The sequence below is a fragment of the Miniopterus schreibersii genome (assembly GCF_964146895.1).
Source record: "Miniopterus schreibersii genome assembly, chromosome: 1".
In the NCBI taxonomy this organism is placed as follows: Eukaryota; Metazoa; Chordata; class Mammalia; order Chiroptera; family Miniopteridae; genus Miniopterus; species Miniopterus schreibersii.
Window position 1 is genome coordinate 26790465 of NC_138101.1, and position 19211 is coordinate 26809675.

A 19211-nucleotide genomic window follows, 5' to 3' on the forward strand; every position below is an offset into this window, starting at 1 on the left:
GGCAAGACCATGGATGCCTGCCCCTTGAACAAGAGAAGTTGTGTTTAATTTGCTTAAAGGAAAGGTAACATTTTGTGTGGCAACTGAGAAATCTGAGACCCATGGGTGTTTCTCATTTATTTTCCATTGTGATGTCCTTCAGAGTTTCCCCCAGCAACAACAATGGCTCTAATAGACGCCTCAGGCATGCAAAAATAGTAAAGGTTCAATTTTACCAGGGGGTAAAACAAGTTTTTTGTCATCCACAGCTCTGACCAGTCACCCCTCCCTGCCAGTGGCCTCAGGATTCTTCCCCTTACCCAAAGCAGACCCCTTTTTAGCTTCAAAGGCCCCCTCCAGTTTTCCCAGCTCTCATCTCTCTCTAACCAGCCTGTATTCTTCCAGCCAAGAAATCCATCCTTTAGGACTTTCATTCGCTGCCCCCCAAGCCTTCATCACTGCCACTCACAGCACAACACTGTGCGAGCTGTTCGTTCAACAACCGACTTCTCTCCTAAAATGTGATTTAACCTAAACTCGCTAGGTTAAATGACCAATTGCTTTTATTGGCTTGTTTTTATTTTTAAATCTAATGGCACCAGCCCCGTACAAAAGAGATTATAAAATGGGACCAAGACTCCAGTGACAAATTTCTAGAGTATTTCATTTATTTATTATTTACTTATGTTAATCTTCACCCAAGGATATGTGTGTTTTTTAAAAATTGATTTTTAGCGAGAGAGAGAGAAACATCAATTTGAGAGAGAAACATCAATTGGTGTCCTGACCAGGAATGGAACACACAACTTTTAAGTGTACAGGACGCTCCAACCAACTGAGCCACCAGCCAGGGCCCTAGAGTATTTTATTCAATGATGTTTAATCTATTAGAAATATATGAGACATGGTACAGAATAAAAAAAAAAGCATCTGCAATATATTTAAATATAGGGGGGAAAGCAGCACTATTCTACTTTATGGTTGCTGGTTGTAGGGATTTCAGGGCTCTAACTTCCAGGACCATGCCGGGACGCAAGGAATTGGGGAGGTTAGGCACAAGGTGTGAGAGGAACAAAGTCACAGGCGGCCCCACATCCCACCATGAAAGTGGTCACTTGGCAAGGAGATGGGGAGGAACAGAGAGACATGGGGGGGGGGGCTGAGGAGCTAGTGAGCACAGTGTCCCAAATAGGAATAAAAATATCAGAGCTCAGCCTGCCAGGCACAACTGCCTTGGGGCATCCGACTGGTACCAAGTGCCAGAATGGACACACATTAGTGACATGAATCACTCAGGTTAGACTTGGTTTCGGAAAGTCCGTTCTCCTTCCTGCAATAAACATTACTATTAGCTTGCTTAATTTGTTGCCATTAAAACTAATCCTAATGAGACTCCCAGTTGCAATGCAAAAGGTTGGATTAATTTAATGCCCCTTAAGGTATTTTCGTCATTGCTAAAAAGCACCTTTATTCATTCTCTCAAAAAATATACTGAGTATCAAGGTCATTTTGTCAGAAAATATCCTGAAATGATGAGCCTTGGTTTCCTTGCCTGCAAGATAAAGGTAATAGTACATACCCATTACGTTGTATTGAAAATTAATGAGACAGATCTATAAAGCACTTAACCCAGCAACTGACACGCAGCAGGCACGCAATGTGTTAGCTATTACTTTTGTTATTGATATTACTGTTACTATAAGAACCAGATGGCAGCAGCAATTGTAACCTAATCTGAGCTCTAAACCGGTAAAATCTAATCTTTAAAACTGAGAATATTTATTTATGTGCATTATCTATTTCCTATAGATCAACACAATGGATCACATTTTTTTCAAAGCCTTAGATTCTCCTCTGTCTCGTCGGGCGCTGGCCTGATTCATAATCAAGTGGGGGGAAAACATAAAGGATCCAGAAGTACTAAGGCAGAAGAGTCAGGATTCCTCAGTCTATAGTTAAAGGCTGAGTCGGCCGAGCCTGTCCCACAGTTCCTCTGGGTCTGAGTAGGACAGATGCCATCGGACCTGCTCTGCAACCTTCCCCTTAAACGTCCGGAAGATTCGTCACCCTTCCTGTCTGCCTCTGCTGTACCTCACGCCGACCCTCTGAGCTCACCCACTCTGTTTCAGACCAATACACACACCAAGACTCCAAGCTCGTGTCCCCTCAGCTCCAGCCTCTGCCCTGAGTGTCAGGTGCCCCCGCCCAACCGATGCCACCAGAAAAGGCACGTGTCCAAACGGTCCTTGTTCCCAAACTGGTTTTCCCTGTGGTCTCTACCTCTGCAAGCTGGTGCCACCACCACCTTCCGCCCCTCCCAACCCAACACCTGGCTGTCATCATTCCCGCCCCCTCCCCCCTCCGCACCCGGTCCCCTAACTCTGCCCTGGGTGAGTCCTGGGCACAGGGACTGCGGGCAGCTCTGCGCCCGCGCGGAGACAATGCCGCCCGGCACCCGCAGGCACGCTTCCCTCGCCGTCCGCGGGGTGGCGCGCTTCTCCAGGCCAAGTTGTCAGGAAACAACAGGAGCAAAACAACATTCTCTTTCGCTTAGATCTTTCTAGTAATTTAATCTTCTAAACAAAGCTGTTAAATAACGGGAAACAGCTTTGTTTTCTCCCAGGAAAAGATACTGTTTGTTTTGTTATAATGTCCAAATGTTAATCCTTCGCTGCTGAGTCTCGCAGTTAAGCAAGACGCTTCCCACCCTTCCGATTTTAGCCTATAACAAATCTGTAAAAATCCTCTATTCAAAAGTTATACTTAGCAGGGAGTCTTCTGAAATCTAAGTTGAGAAAAACTGGAGCTTAACAACCCAAAAGAATAATATTTCATAAAATTCTATAGAGTAAAAAGCCAGATCCCATGGGGCCACTGGCTGGGTGTACTCTCAGACCTTCTACAAGCTATTTAGTGGACAGAAGTAAGCTGTCAAATGTTCCCCAAGATTTCTGAGTGGCCAATCTCACATCTCATCTGAAACGCTCTGTTTCCATTTGATTGACTTTAGTAAAAGAGGTTCTAAAGCAGCAATTTTCAACCGATGCGCTGCAAGAACTTTTCAAACACGCAATGCCTGACTATTTAGTCAGGGACACGGACCTCCTTTCCCTTAGATTGTCAAATAAAAAAATGAAAACAGTCAACACAACAATAGCTGTCCAGTGTATGTGAATCAAAATTATACCTATTTTTTTGGTCAGATTGGCAAAAAATGTATTTTTTGGTGTGCAGAACTTTAGCAATTAGCTTATATGTCCCATGAGATGAAAAGGGCTGAAAACCGCTGTTCAAAAGCACAGATGTTGCCTTCTTGCTTTCCTTGCAAATATTTCAGTTTGTGTCAAGTCTCCAGTCAAATCAACTTTGCATGGCTTTGTTTCATAAAAATAGCAAAAATGTGCTACATATAACAGAAATAAATAAAAGGTCAGTACATTCATGTCTGCATCTGTATTTGACTTACAGAAAAGGAGACTTCATGAGACTTAATGAAATAAAATATTTCAAGCTCTTTTATTTTTATCACTACTATTCTACACTGGGCAGATATGAACATTACGTGTTTTCTTCAATTAGAAGACTGTCAGCAGGCAGGCTTATATTCAATGCAAAAGCTGTGCCTAAATTAAGCCATACATTCTGACTTCTTATCCGAAGAGACTGAAAGCAAAACTCTAAACTTCTTCTTACCAGGTCAGTATCAGCAGTTCTAAACTAGGGAGCCAGTTTTTGGTCCTGTGCTGAGATTTACTCAAACTGCCAACCATGAAAAGAAAAATAGGAACATTCCCATGAAGAAGAAAAGAGAGAGAAGCCAATTGGGGCATATGCAGGTAACCATTGTATCTAACCACAAATTATATATATGGTTAATGAATGGGTATTTGATTTATATATATAATCATGTCCTATTTACATATATATAGAAATGTTCCTGTACATGTACTTTTGTATAAATAAACCCTTCTCTTCTTTTATGGGCCTAATGCTATAGCTCTAATCTTTAATCTATCCTAATTAGGTACTTGTAAGGACTGATTTTTTAAATAGGTAGTCTTGTACACAGAACCACCATTCTGTGCTAATTTTGAATGCTATGAAGTTGAATGTACACAGAAATCCTCTTTTCTCCTTTTAAAATGTGTGCGCTGTTTTATAACAGTGACGTCCTAGGTCTGTGAACTCGAACAGGCCCAGATTCAAACAGGTTCAAATCGCAGCTCTGTCCAGTCCTACCTCTATAATCTTGAGCAAGTTACTTAACCTCTCTAAGCATCAGTTTTCTCATCTACAAAATGGGAAGTGTCTCAGTCAGTTTGAGCTGCTGCAACAATACCAGGGACAGGGTGGCTTAAACAGCAAGCATTTATTTTTCATGGTTCTGGATGCTGGAAGTCTGAGGTCAGGCTGTGAGTATAGTCGTCCTGGTGAGGGCCTTCTTCCTGGTGATGTCCTCACATGGCCTTCCTTGGTGCATGTCACACAGAGAGAGCAAGCTCATCTAGTCTCTTTTCTCAAAAGGACACCAATTCCATCGTGAGGCTCCACCCTCACGACCTCATCTAAACCTAACTACCTCCCAAAGGCTCCACATCCTAATAGCATCCTATTGGGAGTTAGGGTTTCAACAGATGAATTTTGGAGGGACACAAACATGCAGTCCATGACAGGAAAAATAACCATAATCCTCACAGCGCCACTAGGAGGAGTAAATAAGATAATGTCTCTAAATCTCTTAGCATGGCACTTAGTATAGAATAAATGCTCAGCAAGTGTTATCATAACAGTATCATCATTAAACACTAGTATTAAAACACTATTACTTTTTTAAAAAAATTTCTAACTGCCTTAAACCATATTCACCAGAGAGAAGCTTAACTTAAAATTAATTGATCTTCCCTTCAGCAAAACCCAAATAGGATAAACTCAAAAAAAAAAAAATCATGCTAGACACAAAATAATCCACCTAGTGGGGCTTATCTTGGGAATGAAAAGCTACTTCAACATTCAAAGGGTAATAAATGCAATCTACAGATTAACAGACCAAAGGAAAATCACATCATCAAGACAACAGATGCAGAGAAAGCATTTGATAAAATTCAACATCTTTCATAATATAAATTCTCAGGAACCTAGAAGAAAGATTTAGCGTAAGAGATCCCCTAAGTAGGTCAGCCCTAGCAAGATCACTCTGCTATTCTTAAAGTCAACTGTGGCATATAATATTACCAGTCACAAGAGTGGCTATCCCATCATATGCAGTTTATACCCATGTTCAAAGGTAGGGAGATTATACAGGGTGAGTACACTAGGGTGTGGAATCTTGGGGACCATCTTAGAATTGCTTTCCATAACAAGGAATGACCAATAGGAAACCGATATTCTAAAAACAGTACCATTTACAACAGTTCTAAAAGTATCAAACAAAATATGTGCAAGATCTATATAATGAAAATTATAAAATGCTGATAAGAGAACTAAGGTAGACCTAATAAGTGGAGGGATAAACCAAGTTCATGGTTTAAAAGATTTCATATATTTTAAGATATCAAATTGACATTTCCCTAAATTGATCTATTGCTTAAACACAATTCCAATCAAAATCTCTGCAGGATTTTTTGATAAGCTGATTTGAAAATTTATATAGAAAGGCAAACTACTAGAACTAAAAATAAATTTTGAGCAAGAACACAGTTGAAAAACTCAACTACCAGATGTTAAGACCTAATATAAACCTATAATAATTAAGACACAGTAGTTTTGGTCAGGGATAGACATAAAAATCAATGGAACAAAATAACCCAGAAACAGACCCACGTGAATATGCTTGATTAATGTTTGACAAAGGTTTGCAGCAAAAGCAATTTAATGGGAAAATGGTAGGCTTTTCAACAAATGGTCTTAGAAAAATTTGAAATCCATGAGCAAAAAGAAAAAAATACCACTTGACCTATAGCTCAAACCTTATGCAAAAATTAACCTACCATGATCATAATAAAATGAAAACTATAAAAGTCTTGGGAGAAATTAAAGGAGGTAATATATCTACATATCAGTAAGACAAAGAGTTTTTATGACACAAACACATGTTCCATACAAGACAAAACTGATCATTTGAATTTCATCAAAATTAAAAGCATTTGCTCTGTGAAAGACAATGTGAAGATGATAAAAAGATAAAGTACAGACTGGGAGAAAATATTTCCAAATTACATAACAAAATACATCCAGAGTATGTAAAGAACTCTCAAAATTCAACAATAAGAAATCAAACAGCCCAAGAAAAAAAATGAGCAAATGAACAGACACTTCACTAGAGAGGATACACCAATTACTAATAATCATGTTAAAGGATGGCATCATTAGTCACTGGAGAAATGCAAATTAAAACCACAGTGAGATACCTCTACGCATCTATTAGAATGACTAATACCAACAACAACAAAAATCAACCTGACGATACCAAGCGCTGATGAGAGCATGGAGCAACTGGAACTCATAGACATTGTTGATGGGAAAGCAAAACAATACAGTCATTCTGAAAAACAGTTTGGCAGTTTTTTATAAAATAATACAGATACTTACCAATCTAGGTATTCAGCTTAGAAAAATTTGCTTACAAAAACTGTAAGTGCATATTTAGCAATACTTTTCGTAATTGCCTCAAGGAGTGAGTGAATAAACGAATTGGGGTGTATCTACACAACAGAATACTGCTGAACAGTAAAAAACAACAACATTGATACATATAACAATATGGATGAATCTTAAAAATACTGTGTTGAATGAAAGAGGACAGTCTCAGAAGATAACATACCATGGGATTCTACTTATATGACACTGCGGAAAAACCTGAGTGTTCTAGGTTTAGAGACAGGTCAGTGGATTCCAGGGGTTTGGGGTGGGAATGTGGGTTTGACTACTCAGGACAACATGAGGGCATTTGGGGTGTTAGAACTGTTCTGCATCCTGATTGTGTTGGTGGGTACACAAATCTATGTTAAAACTCAGAATTGTACACAAGAAAAAAGTGAATTTCATTGTATAACTTAAGGAGTAAAAATTAAACAAATAAAAGTAATATTTTTATCATGGGAACACACATTAACACACTAATATAAACTGGAAAATAAAGTCAGCCTATTTCTGGCAGAAAGTAATTTTAACTTGGTGAATTAGTTTGACATTTAAAACCTGACTTTTACCAATTAGGTAAATTCTATAGAAATTTAATGAATTAAATTAACAGCTCAAAGTTTTGATACATATATTTAAAGCACATGAGAATATGAAAGTCTTATCAAAACTCTTGTATTAGCAAAGATTAACTGAAATTATTATTTGTTTTCCCAATTATATCTGAGTATATAGGATGAACCAAAGTGCCTCTAAGTAAAAGAATAATACATAAACATTTTATAAATCCTGAAAAAGGCTCAGAAACTGAGACCATGAAGACTTTAATGACTTAATAACAAATTCACTTTCAAGTACGATACTTCCCAACTCTGTGTTTTCAGAAACAAAAGAAAAATCTAATCAGGTTGCAACCTAATCATTAAAAATAATTTTTAATGATAGATTATTACCATGTGACTTTTGACAATAAACTGGAAAGTTGTTCAAAATAATTGAAATCCATTATTATAATAAAATTCCTTCTATTCCCATGAACTAAATTATGTAAATATTCAAAGTACTCCAGTCCAGAAGACAAAAAAAAATAGGAATCAAATCAATGCCAAACCTGTTGCCTCTACACAACCAATTTTTGAAAAAATCTGATCTAATACAGCTAGATAAATTTACAAAAAATGTTGCATTTAAGCTGAGTAATTATTTATAAACACGTATAATATACTTAAATCACAATTTTTATGGTAAGTTAATAAAAAATTGTTGATATTCAAAGTCTCATGAGTGAGGGGAAAAAATTTAAGTAATAATTTCCATTTTAATACGTGGTTTTATTTTAGAGGTATATGATAGGGTAATAAAAATAATTACAAGCATTAAAAAGAGACTGCATCAAAATTAAATTCTGTGGGAGAAGGGTAACAGAAATCAGAGTTCAGAGAGAAAGAGGAACTATGTAAAATTTGCTGAATGTTAAAAGAAGAGCTTGGAATTTTTGAATGGTTGGTGGATACCAAGTCACTATGGTATTTAAATTCCATCTGACAGATTTTAAAAAGTAATATAAACTTTCATTTTAGCATGTCAATTATAATATCCTTTAAACTGTATTCTTTGTCCCTATTTACATCCATCATTAAAAATGTTTGAATATTAACTTAAAACTGTGCAAGAGGCACATAATTTTTCAAAATCCTTTTGGAGTTACACAAGCAAACATATTTAAAAGACCACAACTCTAAAATATGATGTTACACTCCCTCCTCAGTAAGAATTTAGCTCATTTTGTTTAAATATGTGCAGGATTTAGGACACAAAGTAAGCATATGTATTAAGCAGATGAAAATGAAGACTGAAATTACGTCCCAATTGTTGAGCTCAATAAAATTAAAGTTATGGAGGCAGCACTGATGTTTGGCATAATGAAGTCCAATTCCAGAAGATTCACACATTTTGACATCATGACTCCGAGTCACATATTAGTGTCAGTGGGCGGCCCAGAGTTTAGGGGTCAAAGTCTCGGATGCGTGAATTACTAAGCAAGTGCCACATCACTGTAGCTCAATTTCAAGGAAAACTGAGCTTAAGAAACTATGTCCACCAAAAAGACATAAATAGTACCCTATCTCAGGAATTTTTGGAGACAGATATGAAACTTAGAACTAAGCTAATATTTCTAGTATATGGAAGAAAAAAACCCAGCAATATTTTTCCACTGCCTGGTTCTGTAAAGATGTATCTGCTATGATTAAATTGATCACCATGGGGGATATAAAGCTGCATTTAGAATTAAAATACATGATGTTTTGAATTGTCCAGAGTGTGAATGATCAGCGTTCTTGTGAAGTGATCAATATGATTTTTGACCAAAACAGGCTTAGAGCTATGTATTTATGATTATATATATTGAAAAAAAATCAGACTTTTGCTTTGTAGCTAAAAATTCCTGTATTTAATCATAATCTGTAAGACCACAAATGTGGATTTGTGATTGCAAGGCACAATTCTGAACAAAATGTAGATGCCACTGGTCTCCAGCCACTGAACAAAATAATACTCGTAAGATGTACAGGGATCAACCTGTGACTTGGGCTTCTGAGTTATCAACCTCTAAGCCATGTGCCTAACTTGTAAAGGGAGCGAGAAGAGTGAATGCAGGTGTGGAAAGAAATCCTCCTCTTTCTGGTTTAGGAACCAATGTGCCACCTCAAGCGAAGCAATATTTGGCAGAGTAGAGAAACCTAATCTCAAATTATCTGTAAACAAGAATTCTGAGCCCAAAGAGAACAGGTAGTATTTAGGCTCAACAAGAAATCTGTTTTGCTTGGCACTGCTTGTTTTTGCCGGTATGGGGCACAGTGAAATCAAAACAAGACTGTGGTTCTCACAGGAAAACAGTGGAAGTCCACAAGATGAGCATTTCTCATGGTTCACAGATTGAAAGAAGTTGTTAGGGGCTTAAAAAAAATTTTTTTTAAACTTCAAGTTTCAATTCATAGCATAATGAAATCCAAGTACCAGACAAGTTGATTATGAAGTTTATTAAGAACCCTTCCATGTGCTTAGCTGCATCACTAACCAGAAATCAGCAATAATAATGGTAGCTTCCCTTCCTTATGTTTGGCCACTCTCCCTAATATGCCTGTTTCAACCCTCCAGACAGCCCTAAAGAACTGAGAGCCCATACCTGGGGGAAGAGCACGGCAGGCAGCTGGAACCTGGAGAGCATAAAGGAAATTATTAAGAGAGAAGTTAGAGAGGTAACCGGGCCAGATAATGTGAGGCAGGAGGTCTGCATTGCACAACTCTCAGAGGAAGCATTTGACTGAATTCTGTGTGACTGCTGCTCTCCTGGCGTTGTGGGTCCCACAGTGCGATGGGGGGCCCTGAGCGTTCCAAGGACGGTGGCTTTCACATGGAGCGAGCCGGGAACCTACAGAAAACTCGGAGAGGGAAGGTGTGAACGTTCAAGAGATCAATAGGATCTGAGTAGCAAAAATAGATCATTTCGCTGCTGTGTGGAGAAGAGCCTGCAGGGCCATAGGGAGGCTTCCAGGAACTGAATAAAGAGCTGGGAGGATAACCCACCCGCGGGCTCGGGGACTTGCTTGGACCAGGGAGTGGCTGTGGAGGGGGTGAGCACTGGTTGGATTGTGTGTATATAACAACAGAGTCAACAGAACTCGCTGACAGATCAGGTACGGCTTGGGAGAAAAAGAGCTATTGGGTGACCCGAAGTTTCTGGTTGGAGCAAATGAAAGAATGAACTTGGTATTGACCAAGAGGGGGGAGCTGAGAGAGGAGCAGGTATGGGGACAATATTAGGTAAGTTTAGTGCATATCATGTTTCATAGTCCTTTCGGACACTCAAGTGGAAATAAATGGAAGGCAGGTGTGTGTGTGTGTGTGTGTGTGTGTGTGTGTGTGTGTGTGTGTGTGTGCGCGCGCATGCGTGTGTGACGAGCACAGCTATGCATGCAGGTCCAGAGCTCCGAGGAGATACAGGCGTGACACCCACACTGGTAGCTGTCAGCGCATGGTGGCATTTAAGCCACGATTCTGAATTAGATACCCCGAAGAGGAGAGATCGAACGACTAAGCCCTGGGGCACCTTGGTGTTTACAGGTGAGAGAAATGAGGTGAACCCATCAAAGAAGAAATAAAAACAACAGTGGCCAAAGGAGGAAGGCAAATACCGGGCAGCCAAGAGAAGAGAGTTTATCAGGGAGGAGGGGTGATTACAGGCAGCAGGTGCTGCAGGGGGTCAAGTCAGGGGACTAAGAACTTCCCATGAGAGTAGCAACATGGGGAGAAATCCTTGGAGACCTCGAAAAAGTATCTTATTTGCTTGAGAGGAAGAAGTGAGGACACTGGAATATGGTTCTGAAACTTGGAAAAATTGAATACAATTTGGGGTGAGATATAGACTTAAGAGTTATCAGTAGTTATGTGGTCACAAGCAAGTATGAGATTCCCCAGAGAAAATGTACATAATGTTGAGGAGAGACGGTTGCGATTACAATCCTGTGAAATGCTAACAGCTAAGGGGTCAAAGAGAAAAAGAAAAGGAACCTCCATACTGCTTTCCACAGGGGCTCCCCAGTCTGCATTCCCACCAGCAGTGCCGAGGGTCCCCTTTCTTTCTCCACACCCTCCCCAGCACTAGTAGTTCATTGACTTGTTGATGGAGCCATTCTGGCAGGTGTGAGGTGATACCTCATTTTGGTTTTAATTTGCATCTCTCATGATTACTGACGTTGAGCATCTTCTCATGTGTCTCTTGGCCATCTGTATGTCCTCTTTGGAGAAGTGTCTATTTAGGTCCTTCGCCCATTTTTTAATTGGATTGTTTGTCTTCCTGGGGTTGAGTTGTATAAATTCTTTATAAATTTTGGATATTAAGCCCTTACCTGATGTATCACTGGTAAATATGTTCTCCCATTCAGTGGGTTGTGTTTTCATTTTGTTAATGGTGTCCTTTGCGGTTGAAAAACTTTTTAGATTGATGCAGTCCCATTTGTTTATTTTTTCTTTTGTTTCCCTTGCCCAAAAAGGTATATCAGAAAAAATATTGCCATGAGAAATGTCCAAGACTTCTTGGCTTACGTTTTTCTTGGATTTTTATGGTTCCCAGTCTTACGGTTTTCCTTTTCCAGTTCCTGGTAAACTGCCTGGTCCATAGAACATGCTTCTAAATGTCTGTTGAACTGAACCATTTACATTTGCATAGTGCATTATGGCTGCCAAAATTCTTTCAAATACATTATCTCATTTAGCCCATAAAACAATCCCACCATCCAGGCATTATTTCTGTTCTACAGTTGAGGAAAGAGGGGTTAAAAGGGTTTAAGAAACTTGCTCAAGACCACACAGTTATTAAGTAAAATAGCCAGAGCTTGCATACAAGCCTTCAGATCTAAGTTTGGTGCCCTTAAAAGAAGAATCCACATATGGAAGAAAGAAAATGTTTTCGTAATTTAATTTTTTAATAATTTAAAATTATAAATGTAGGAAAATTTGAAGTTCTAGGAAAACCTCATTTTAGTTGACGATTTATTGTAATGAAAAGTGCATGGCTGGTTTTTAGTAACCACAATGCTATGTATAATCATCTCTCTCCCACAAAACAATGACACTAAGTACCTCAAAGAAATAGTATTGCATAATTTCTCCCAAATGAACCCACAATTCGGTGAGAGAAATTCAGAGTATGTGTTTTACCAACATCCTGAAACTACGATTTTGCTGTTAATGCACCGAAGTGGTTGCTATCAGCAACCAGCGCTAGCAAAGCAAAAAGGATACTAGGAAAGGAAAATGAAAATGAAAGAATAAATAGCCGAAGTTGTTCCATGACAGGGGGATCTCTTTAGAGCCACAGAGATACCATTTAAAAACTACTTTCCATATAGGATTACAGACAAGGTAGGCTAAAGGATTAGTCGGAAAGCTCAGAATGATTGATGGGCCCTGACCTCTAGCCCCCTGGGTTCTCACAGCTCAGCTGTGGAAACACACACAAATGTTTATTTTAAGCCCTCTGAAGAACAGTTCCCACAGCATTATCACCTCAGCGCATTATTTACTTTCCAGGACTCAGCATCAGCATGAGATGGACAGGAAAAGACAACTGTGTATCATTCTATACGAGAACGAAGTACCTTCGGAGTTATGACGGATTTAAAGGATGCTCGGAGAAGACGAACTGAATTTACAGAGCTCTGCACTGGAAAAAGCAGCTGTTGCAAGTTGTGGGTTTTGGCTCAATTCAGTCTGAAAGCTCTCGTGAGAAGGGGGCTGGAGCAGGGGGTAGTGTTCAAGGCTTAACAATCAAACCAGGATGGTCCCTCCCAGGATGGTGGACTGTTGGGTAGAGGGTTACAGCCCCGGCGGCTGGATTTAAAATAACCTTGGACCAACCTCCCTGCACCTCTCAGCTCCCTAACTTATTAAATGAAGATGACGACACCTCAGAGATTCACTCTGGAAGCAAAGTGGGCTTACAGCTGCGAAAGCACTTTGGAAAGGAGAATGGGATCCCTAATGCAAAGGGGGTTCCTATTTTCTTGGGGCAGATGATCTCACAAGTGAGAAGCAGAAGACTGAGATGGAGTCAACTTTCAGTCATCACTCATTTCATGGGCTAAGTGGGAACCCGACAGCCAACACAAGCTCTCAGTGCTGAGTGCCCACACCAGAGCCCCTTGTCTCCTCCTCTTTGCCAAATGGGATCACTCCCCTTTTCAAAAATTCACACTTCCTTTATGCAATTGGCTCCACTCGGCTCCACTGACATTCAACCTGTGTCCCTTTACAGTTTCTGTGTGACGTCGGAGTTACTGTTCCTTTTACAGTTTCTCACATATGGGTGTACCAGATTAGGTTTAACACTCCTTATAGGAGGGAAGCATGGTTATTATTATTATTGTTGTTATTATTACTATTATTAAAGTATTTGAAAAGCATAGAGTGCTGTGCTAGACCAAGGTTTCTCAAAAGCAGTACTCTTGACATTTTGAGCCACATAATTTCTTGCATTGGGGCCTGTCCTGTGCATCGTAGGTTGTTTAGCAGCATAGTAGGTCTCTACCCACTAGAAGCCTATGGCAACTCCTTCTCTCCCCAGAGTTATGACAACCAAAATGTCGACAGACGTTGCCAAATGTTCCCAGATGGGGGCTGCAAAATCATCCCTGGTTGAGAACCACCACACTAGATGGCTATAAATTAATGTTATGAACACTGTAATTACTTTTATTTCTTCAGATTACCTGGATAAATGCCCTAGACAGAGTAGGTACTCAATTAATATTCACTGAATAAATGAAAAAACAAGAAAAGGACTTCATTGGTTATACTTATAAGTGGCCCTACATCACAAGCCCTTATATGATTAAGACTATATTCTATGACACTTTTCTAGTTGGCATAAAGTAGATTCTTAGTACATGAACATATTTTTAGTAACTATGTGTGTGTGTGCTAGAAATTATATTCTTTTTTTTTTAAATATATCTTTATTGATTTCAGAGAGAGGAAGGGAGAGGGAGAGAGAGAGATAGAAACATCAATGATGAGAGAGTCACTAATCGGCTGCAGCCCACAACCCGGGCATGTGCCCCGACCGGGAATCGAACCCTGATCGCCTGGATCCTAGGTCGATGCTTTAACCACTGAGCCACGCCCGGCCGGGCCGAAATTATATTCTTATATACACACAAAGATCATAGCTAGCAGTAGCTTTGTCCCTAGTACAAAAATTATGAACATTTCTATGATGGCTGGCATCCTGCTTGAATTAATTCTACATGAAAAAAATATTACAACCAATAATTCTAAAAAGACTATGACAAAGTAGAGGATCTCAGATGAATGTACTTAGGAAATTTCTATTCTCTTTAAACACAAGTTTTCAAATATAAATAAATCATCAATCTTTTCCAAGATCAGATATCTGGAGAACCTATATTAAGTGGCATTTCAGCTTCAGCTATTAAAGACTACTGATGTTATTTTGATTTTCAAGAACTAGTACTTTTTGACCATCAATGTGGAAGAGCACTGATGAGGTTTTCATTTTCACATTTTATCTGTGGATTCTTAAGTCCTCTATCAACAGGCTACATTTTCCAAATGACCACTAATAAAGTGTTCATACCAAAAGAGGGGCAAATGTAGATGAAAGAGAAAGACTTGAGTGACTTCTCTTTCAGATACAATCACTCAGTCATCCTTCCGATGGCTTATTGCTATATACCATCTTTTGGAGGGAATCCTAATTTAGCAGCAGACCTCTACTAAACACTGTGCTAACAAGAAATAAAACAAACTTCTGCTTTTGGCTACAAGACAGTAACTTGTGGCAGGTCAATGCCCTCACCATGAAACCTGAAGAGCCAGATAAAACACAAGAAACATCTATTTAAAGGCATCTGATAGCCCATGAGACAAGTAGGAGGTGAGTGGCTAAGATTTCAGAGAGAAGATAAGCACAGAATAAAAGAATCTAGGTTCTGCAATGCTGTTTTCCTTGTGGAACTTGCTGGTTCTTGGCATGGAGTTGGGAACTGAGAATCTGGAGATGAGGCAGAGAAGCCAGTAGAGTTTTGGCAATCCCACAGGGTTAGAGACAAAAGTTATCATTTTGGTGCCGCCAAAGGAACTGGGTATTGGGTCAAATAAGGAGTGAGGAAAGATACATAGACAAGTGGGCCATGGAAAGGATTTCCCTTCAAGGCATTTGCCACAAAGAGCCAGAAGCTAAAGAGCTCAGCAGAAAACCTCTGCAAAGTACGGTGGAAATTCCAGCCATCCTGCTGTCCTCAGAAGAAAAACATCAGAATTGGGGGACCCCGAAAAGGAGCAGAACCCAGTGAACGTCTCAGTTTCTCAGTGGGGTCCACTGGAGAAGTGCACCCTCAGAACAGAAACAAACCAGAGGTAGCCGGAGCCTTAATAACATGCCTTAGAAACACCGCAAAATCAGCTCCGTCTTGGATCGGGCCAGGCGATCCGTTTGCCCTCCGTGTGCCTACCCCTCGGGAGAGAATTTGTTACCCCCACTGTCAGCCAGCAGCCTCTGGCTCCTTCAAGTTCTGCCTCGCCCAAGACACACACTTCCCGGGAAGGCCCACATCCATGACTGCTTGGGGACTGGGGGCGGGGATATACAGGCACGCCCAGCTTAACAACAGGGATATGTTCTGAGAAATGCGTCATTAGGCAATGTTGTCCTTGTGTGAACATCACAGAGTGCACTTACACAAACCCGGACGGTCCCGCCCACACACCTAGGCTACACGGAATAGGCCACAGATCTTACAGAACATTACTGCACAGCATGTGACTGCACAGAGTTTGTGATTCTACAAAACAACAGGCCATTAAATCAAGCGCAAGAGAAAATGATACAATCAAGAGCCACGGTAAACAGGAAAAGTACGAGGCTGCTGCCGGCATAACCTGGCGTGCTGTTTTACCACAAATTTCTTTTTTTATTGGTAGAAAGAGTAAACTCTAAAATAATGCTAAAAAGTATAGTCTAGTGAATACACAAAGCAGTAACACAGCCACGTATTAGCGTTATCAAGCATTGTGTGCTGGCGTAACTGGATGTGCTGTTCTTTTATGCGACAGGTGCAGAAGGCTGTTTACGCCAGCATCACCACAAACACGTGAGCAACGCCTTGTGCTGCGATGTTATGATGGCCACCACGTCACTAAGCGATAGGAATTTCTCATCTGCATCATAATCTGTGGGACCGTTGTCGTAGATGAGGACCGTCATCTACCAAAACATCATTACGTGGCACAGCACTGTAAAGGCCCGGCTACCCCGGCCTAGCACGCAACAGCTCTCTCAGGCCACATGTGCTCCAGAGCTCCCACGGATTTAGCTGAGGCTTTCCTGGCCTGGATCTCATTTCAATGTCTCCTTCTGCCCAATCCTCCTTTCTCTCTCTCCTTTACATAACTGCTGATACCTAATAAATACCCTGTACAACAAAGTCCATCTCAGTGACCGCTCCTGGAAAACCCAACTTGTGACGGTCCCAGGAGCGATCCAAGAAAGGAGGTGATAGGATGGTGTTCTTGATCTGGATCACTCACAGCTGGGATGGCAGTGAAGTTAACATCGTTGATGCTAAGTGGAAATAGATGCTAAGGGGGTGGTCCAATTTTTAAAACCTTCATCAGAGGTGACCTGGAATAGTATGCTTATGGAAAGGAATATACTTACTGGGGTAACTTATCAAGTGTTTGACATGTACAGAGGACAATGGATTAGTTGGCTGACTGCTGAGAATCAATGTCCTAGAAAAAGATAACTCAAAGCTACAGGCAATTGTAACTCATCTGTGAAAGCCAAAGGGCCTTTCTAGTAACTTAGAAAGAGGCTTTTACATTCAGGAGCAGGAGAGTCTAAAAAGCTGAAGACCAGAAAAAAATCAGTAATGTAGACCCATTAAAATTAAGACTTTCTATTCCATTACAGATACTAACGAGAGGGAGAAAAGGCAAGCCACAGAGTGGGAAACCTTCCCAGTACATATATCCAGCAGACTGCACATCCAGAATGCATAAAGAACTGTAAGTCAAAAACAAAGACAGACTACCTGACTTAAAAACGGGCCAAATACATGGACACTTTGCAAAAAGAGATACTCAAATAAAAAAATTTTGAAAATTCAATCAAATTCATAAGGGAATGCAACTTAAAATCACAGAGATACTGCAAAGAGATACCACAATACTATCAACAGAATTGCCAAAATTAAAAAGACAGACAATACCAAGTGTTGGGGAGGCTTTGGAGCCACTGCCATTTTCACACACTGCTCATACAAGTATAAATTGCTATAACCACTTAAAAAACTCTTTTGCTGAACAAATACATAGTCCTGCTCAATCAAAGACATGTCCAAGAATAGTCATAGCATCGCAAGTCATAATATCCATCAACAAGAAAAATACACTGTGGTATAATCATGTGTTAGAATACTATTCACAATGAGGATGAACAAGCCACTAGAAGTTGAAAATATACTGGATCTCCTCAACATAATATTGAGCAAACGCAGCTAGATACAAAAAGGAGCACATACTGTATGATTCCATTAATATCAAGTTCAGAAGTAGACAAAACTACCCAAGGTGCTGGAAGTCAGGAGAGAGGTTATTTTGGGAGGGTGAGATGACTGGGAGGGGGCTTGAGAGTGTGTCTTAGATGCTGATAATACTCTGTTTCTTGACCTGGATGCTGATTACATGGGTCTGGTCACTTTGATGACATCTATTGCACCGTGTATGCTATTTGCATGCAGCCTTGTATGAATGATATACTTCAATTAAAATTTTTAAAAATGCAACAGAACACAGACACCTACATTGCTTTCCTTTTTCCTGCTCCGGTGAGAAGCAAATCCTGCTGACGTTGCTGCTTTCCATTTGGTCGCTAAACTGGGAGCACTGGAGGAAATAGGGCCAGGAGGCATTCACCATCTCCAGGACTGGTTCACAGCCCTCTTTTGCAGCCTCACAGAAGGACAGACAGGGCAGGAGTCCGGGACTAGAAGAATAGAGAAAGGTGAAAATTAATATTTTTATAGACTACTACTTGAAATAATAATGAAATTAAAGTTGGCCACAAGGGTTGCAATATTATCTTAATTGATATTTACTATGTTAACAACTTAAATTTCTACACTCAATCACATAAGAAATCAGCCACCCTAATGTCATGGTTCTAGAGGGAGTGAGCTAGTTCCATAACATACCATCTAACTATCTCCTGTAGGAGCATTGACTCCCCCAATAATTTTTTTTTTTTTAGATTTGTGTTATTAAAGTAAACCCATCAACACAAAAAGAGCTCTACTTAATATCAAAAAGCATAAATTAACATGGAAATGAAGGCCCCCAAATTGGAAAGGCAGAAGTAGGTCACAAAATATGTTAATTTCATTTCTCTTTTTTCCCTTTCAGAAATTCAACGAATCTCTGAGAGGCAGAGAGAAAGCCGCTGCTTAATTTCCATTGCCTCCCTGGAAAGGAAGCATAAAGACAAGTGGCAACTCAGTTATTTATCTACAGCTATAAACAATGTATTTGTCGATAGCTTATAAAGTTATTTATCTTCTCAGATTTCTATTTTATCTTCTGCAAAATAGAAAAATGCAGACAACTGTCTATTAATGGTAAGAGTAATGATGCCCCGGAGCTTGTCTTAATTTATCTGACATGCCATCAAACACTCCTGGCTCCATAGCTCTGTGTCTGGGGCCTAGGGTGCTACAATGCCAAGGCCATGGACTTGTTCTTATAGACCCAGGTGGCCTTTTCTATTTTGCAGCTACAGACTGCATCTCTCAGCCTAGCTGGTGAGCAAGCTAGCAAAGGCATCTCAAATGGTTTTAAGAAAAGTGGGAAAGAAAATAGACATCTCAGTCAAAGCAAAGCACACACTTCATTAATGTAGTGTCATTAAAATATTTCAGAGCCACACAATATTAGAGCTGTAAGAAACCTTAAGCAACACCTCATTCAAATCCTTCGTTTGAGACAGGACCTGATTCTGGGATCGACTGAAGGTC

The 19211-nt window shown here is 39.9% G+C and overlaps 1 protein-coding gene across 3 annotated transcripts in view; it reads right to left on the minus strand.

Annotated features, from left to right (window-relative positions):
• The window catches only part of CORIN (corin, serine peptidase), a 179065-nt gene that overhangs the window by 89302 nt on the left and 70552 nt on the right, over positions 1 to 19211 (minus strand). For all 3 annotated transcript variants that reach the window (XM_081139845.1, XM_081139846.1, XM_081139847.1), the window contains exon 5: positions 18006 to 18187. In XM_081139845.1, the coding sequence (XP_080995971.1) occupies positions 18006 to 18187 (182 nt within the window). The remainder of the gene's footprint in view (positions 1 to 18005; positions 18188 to 19211) is intronic.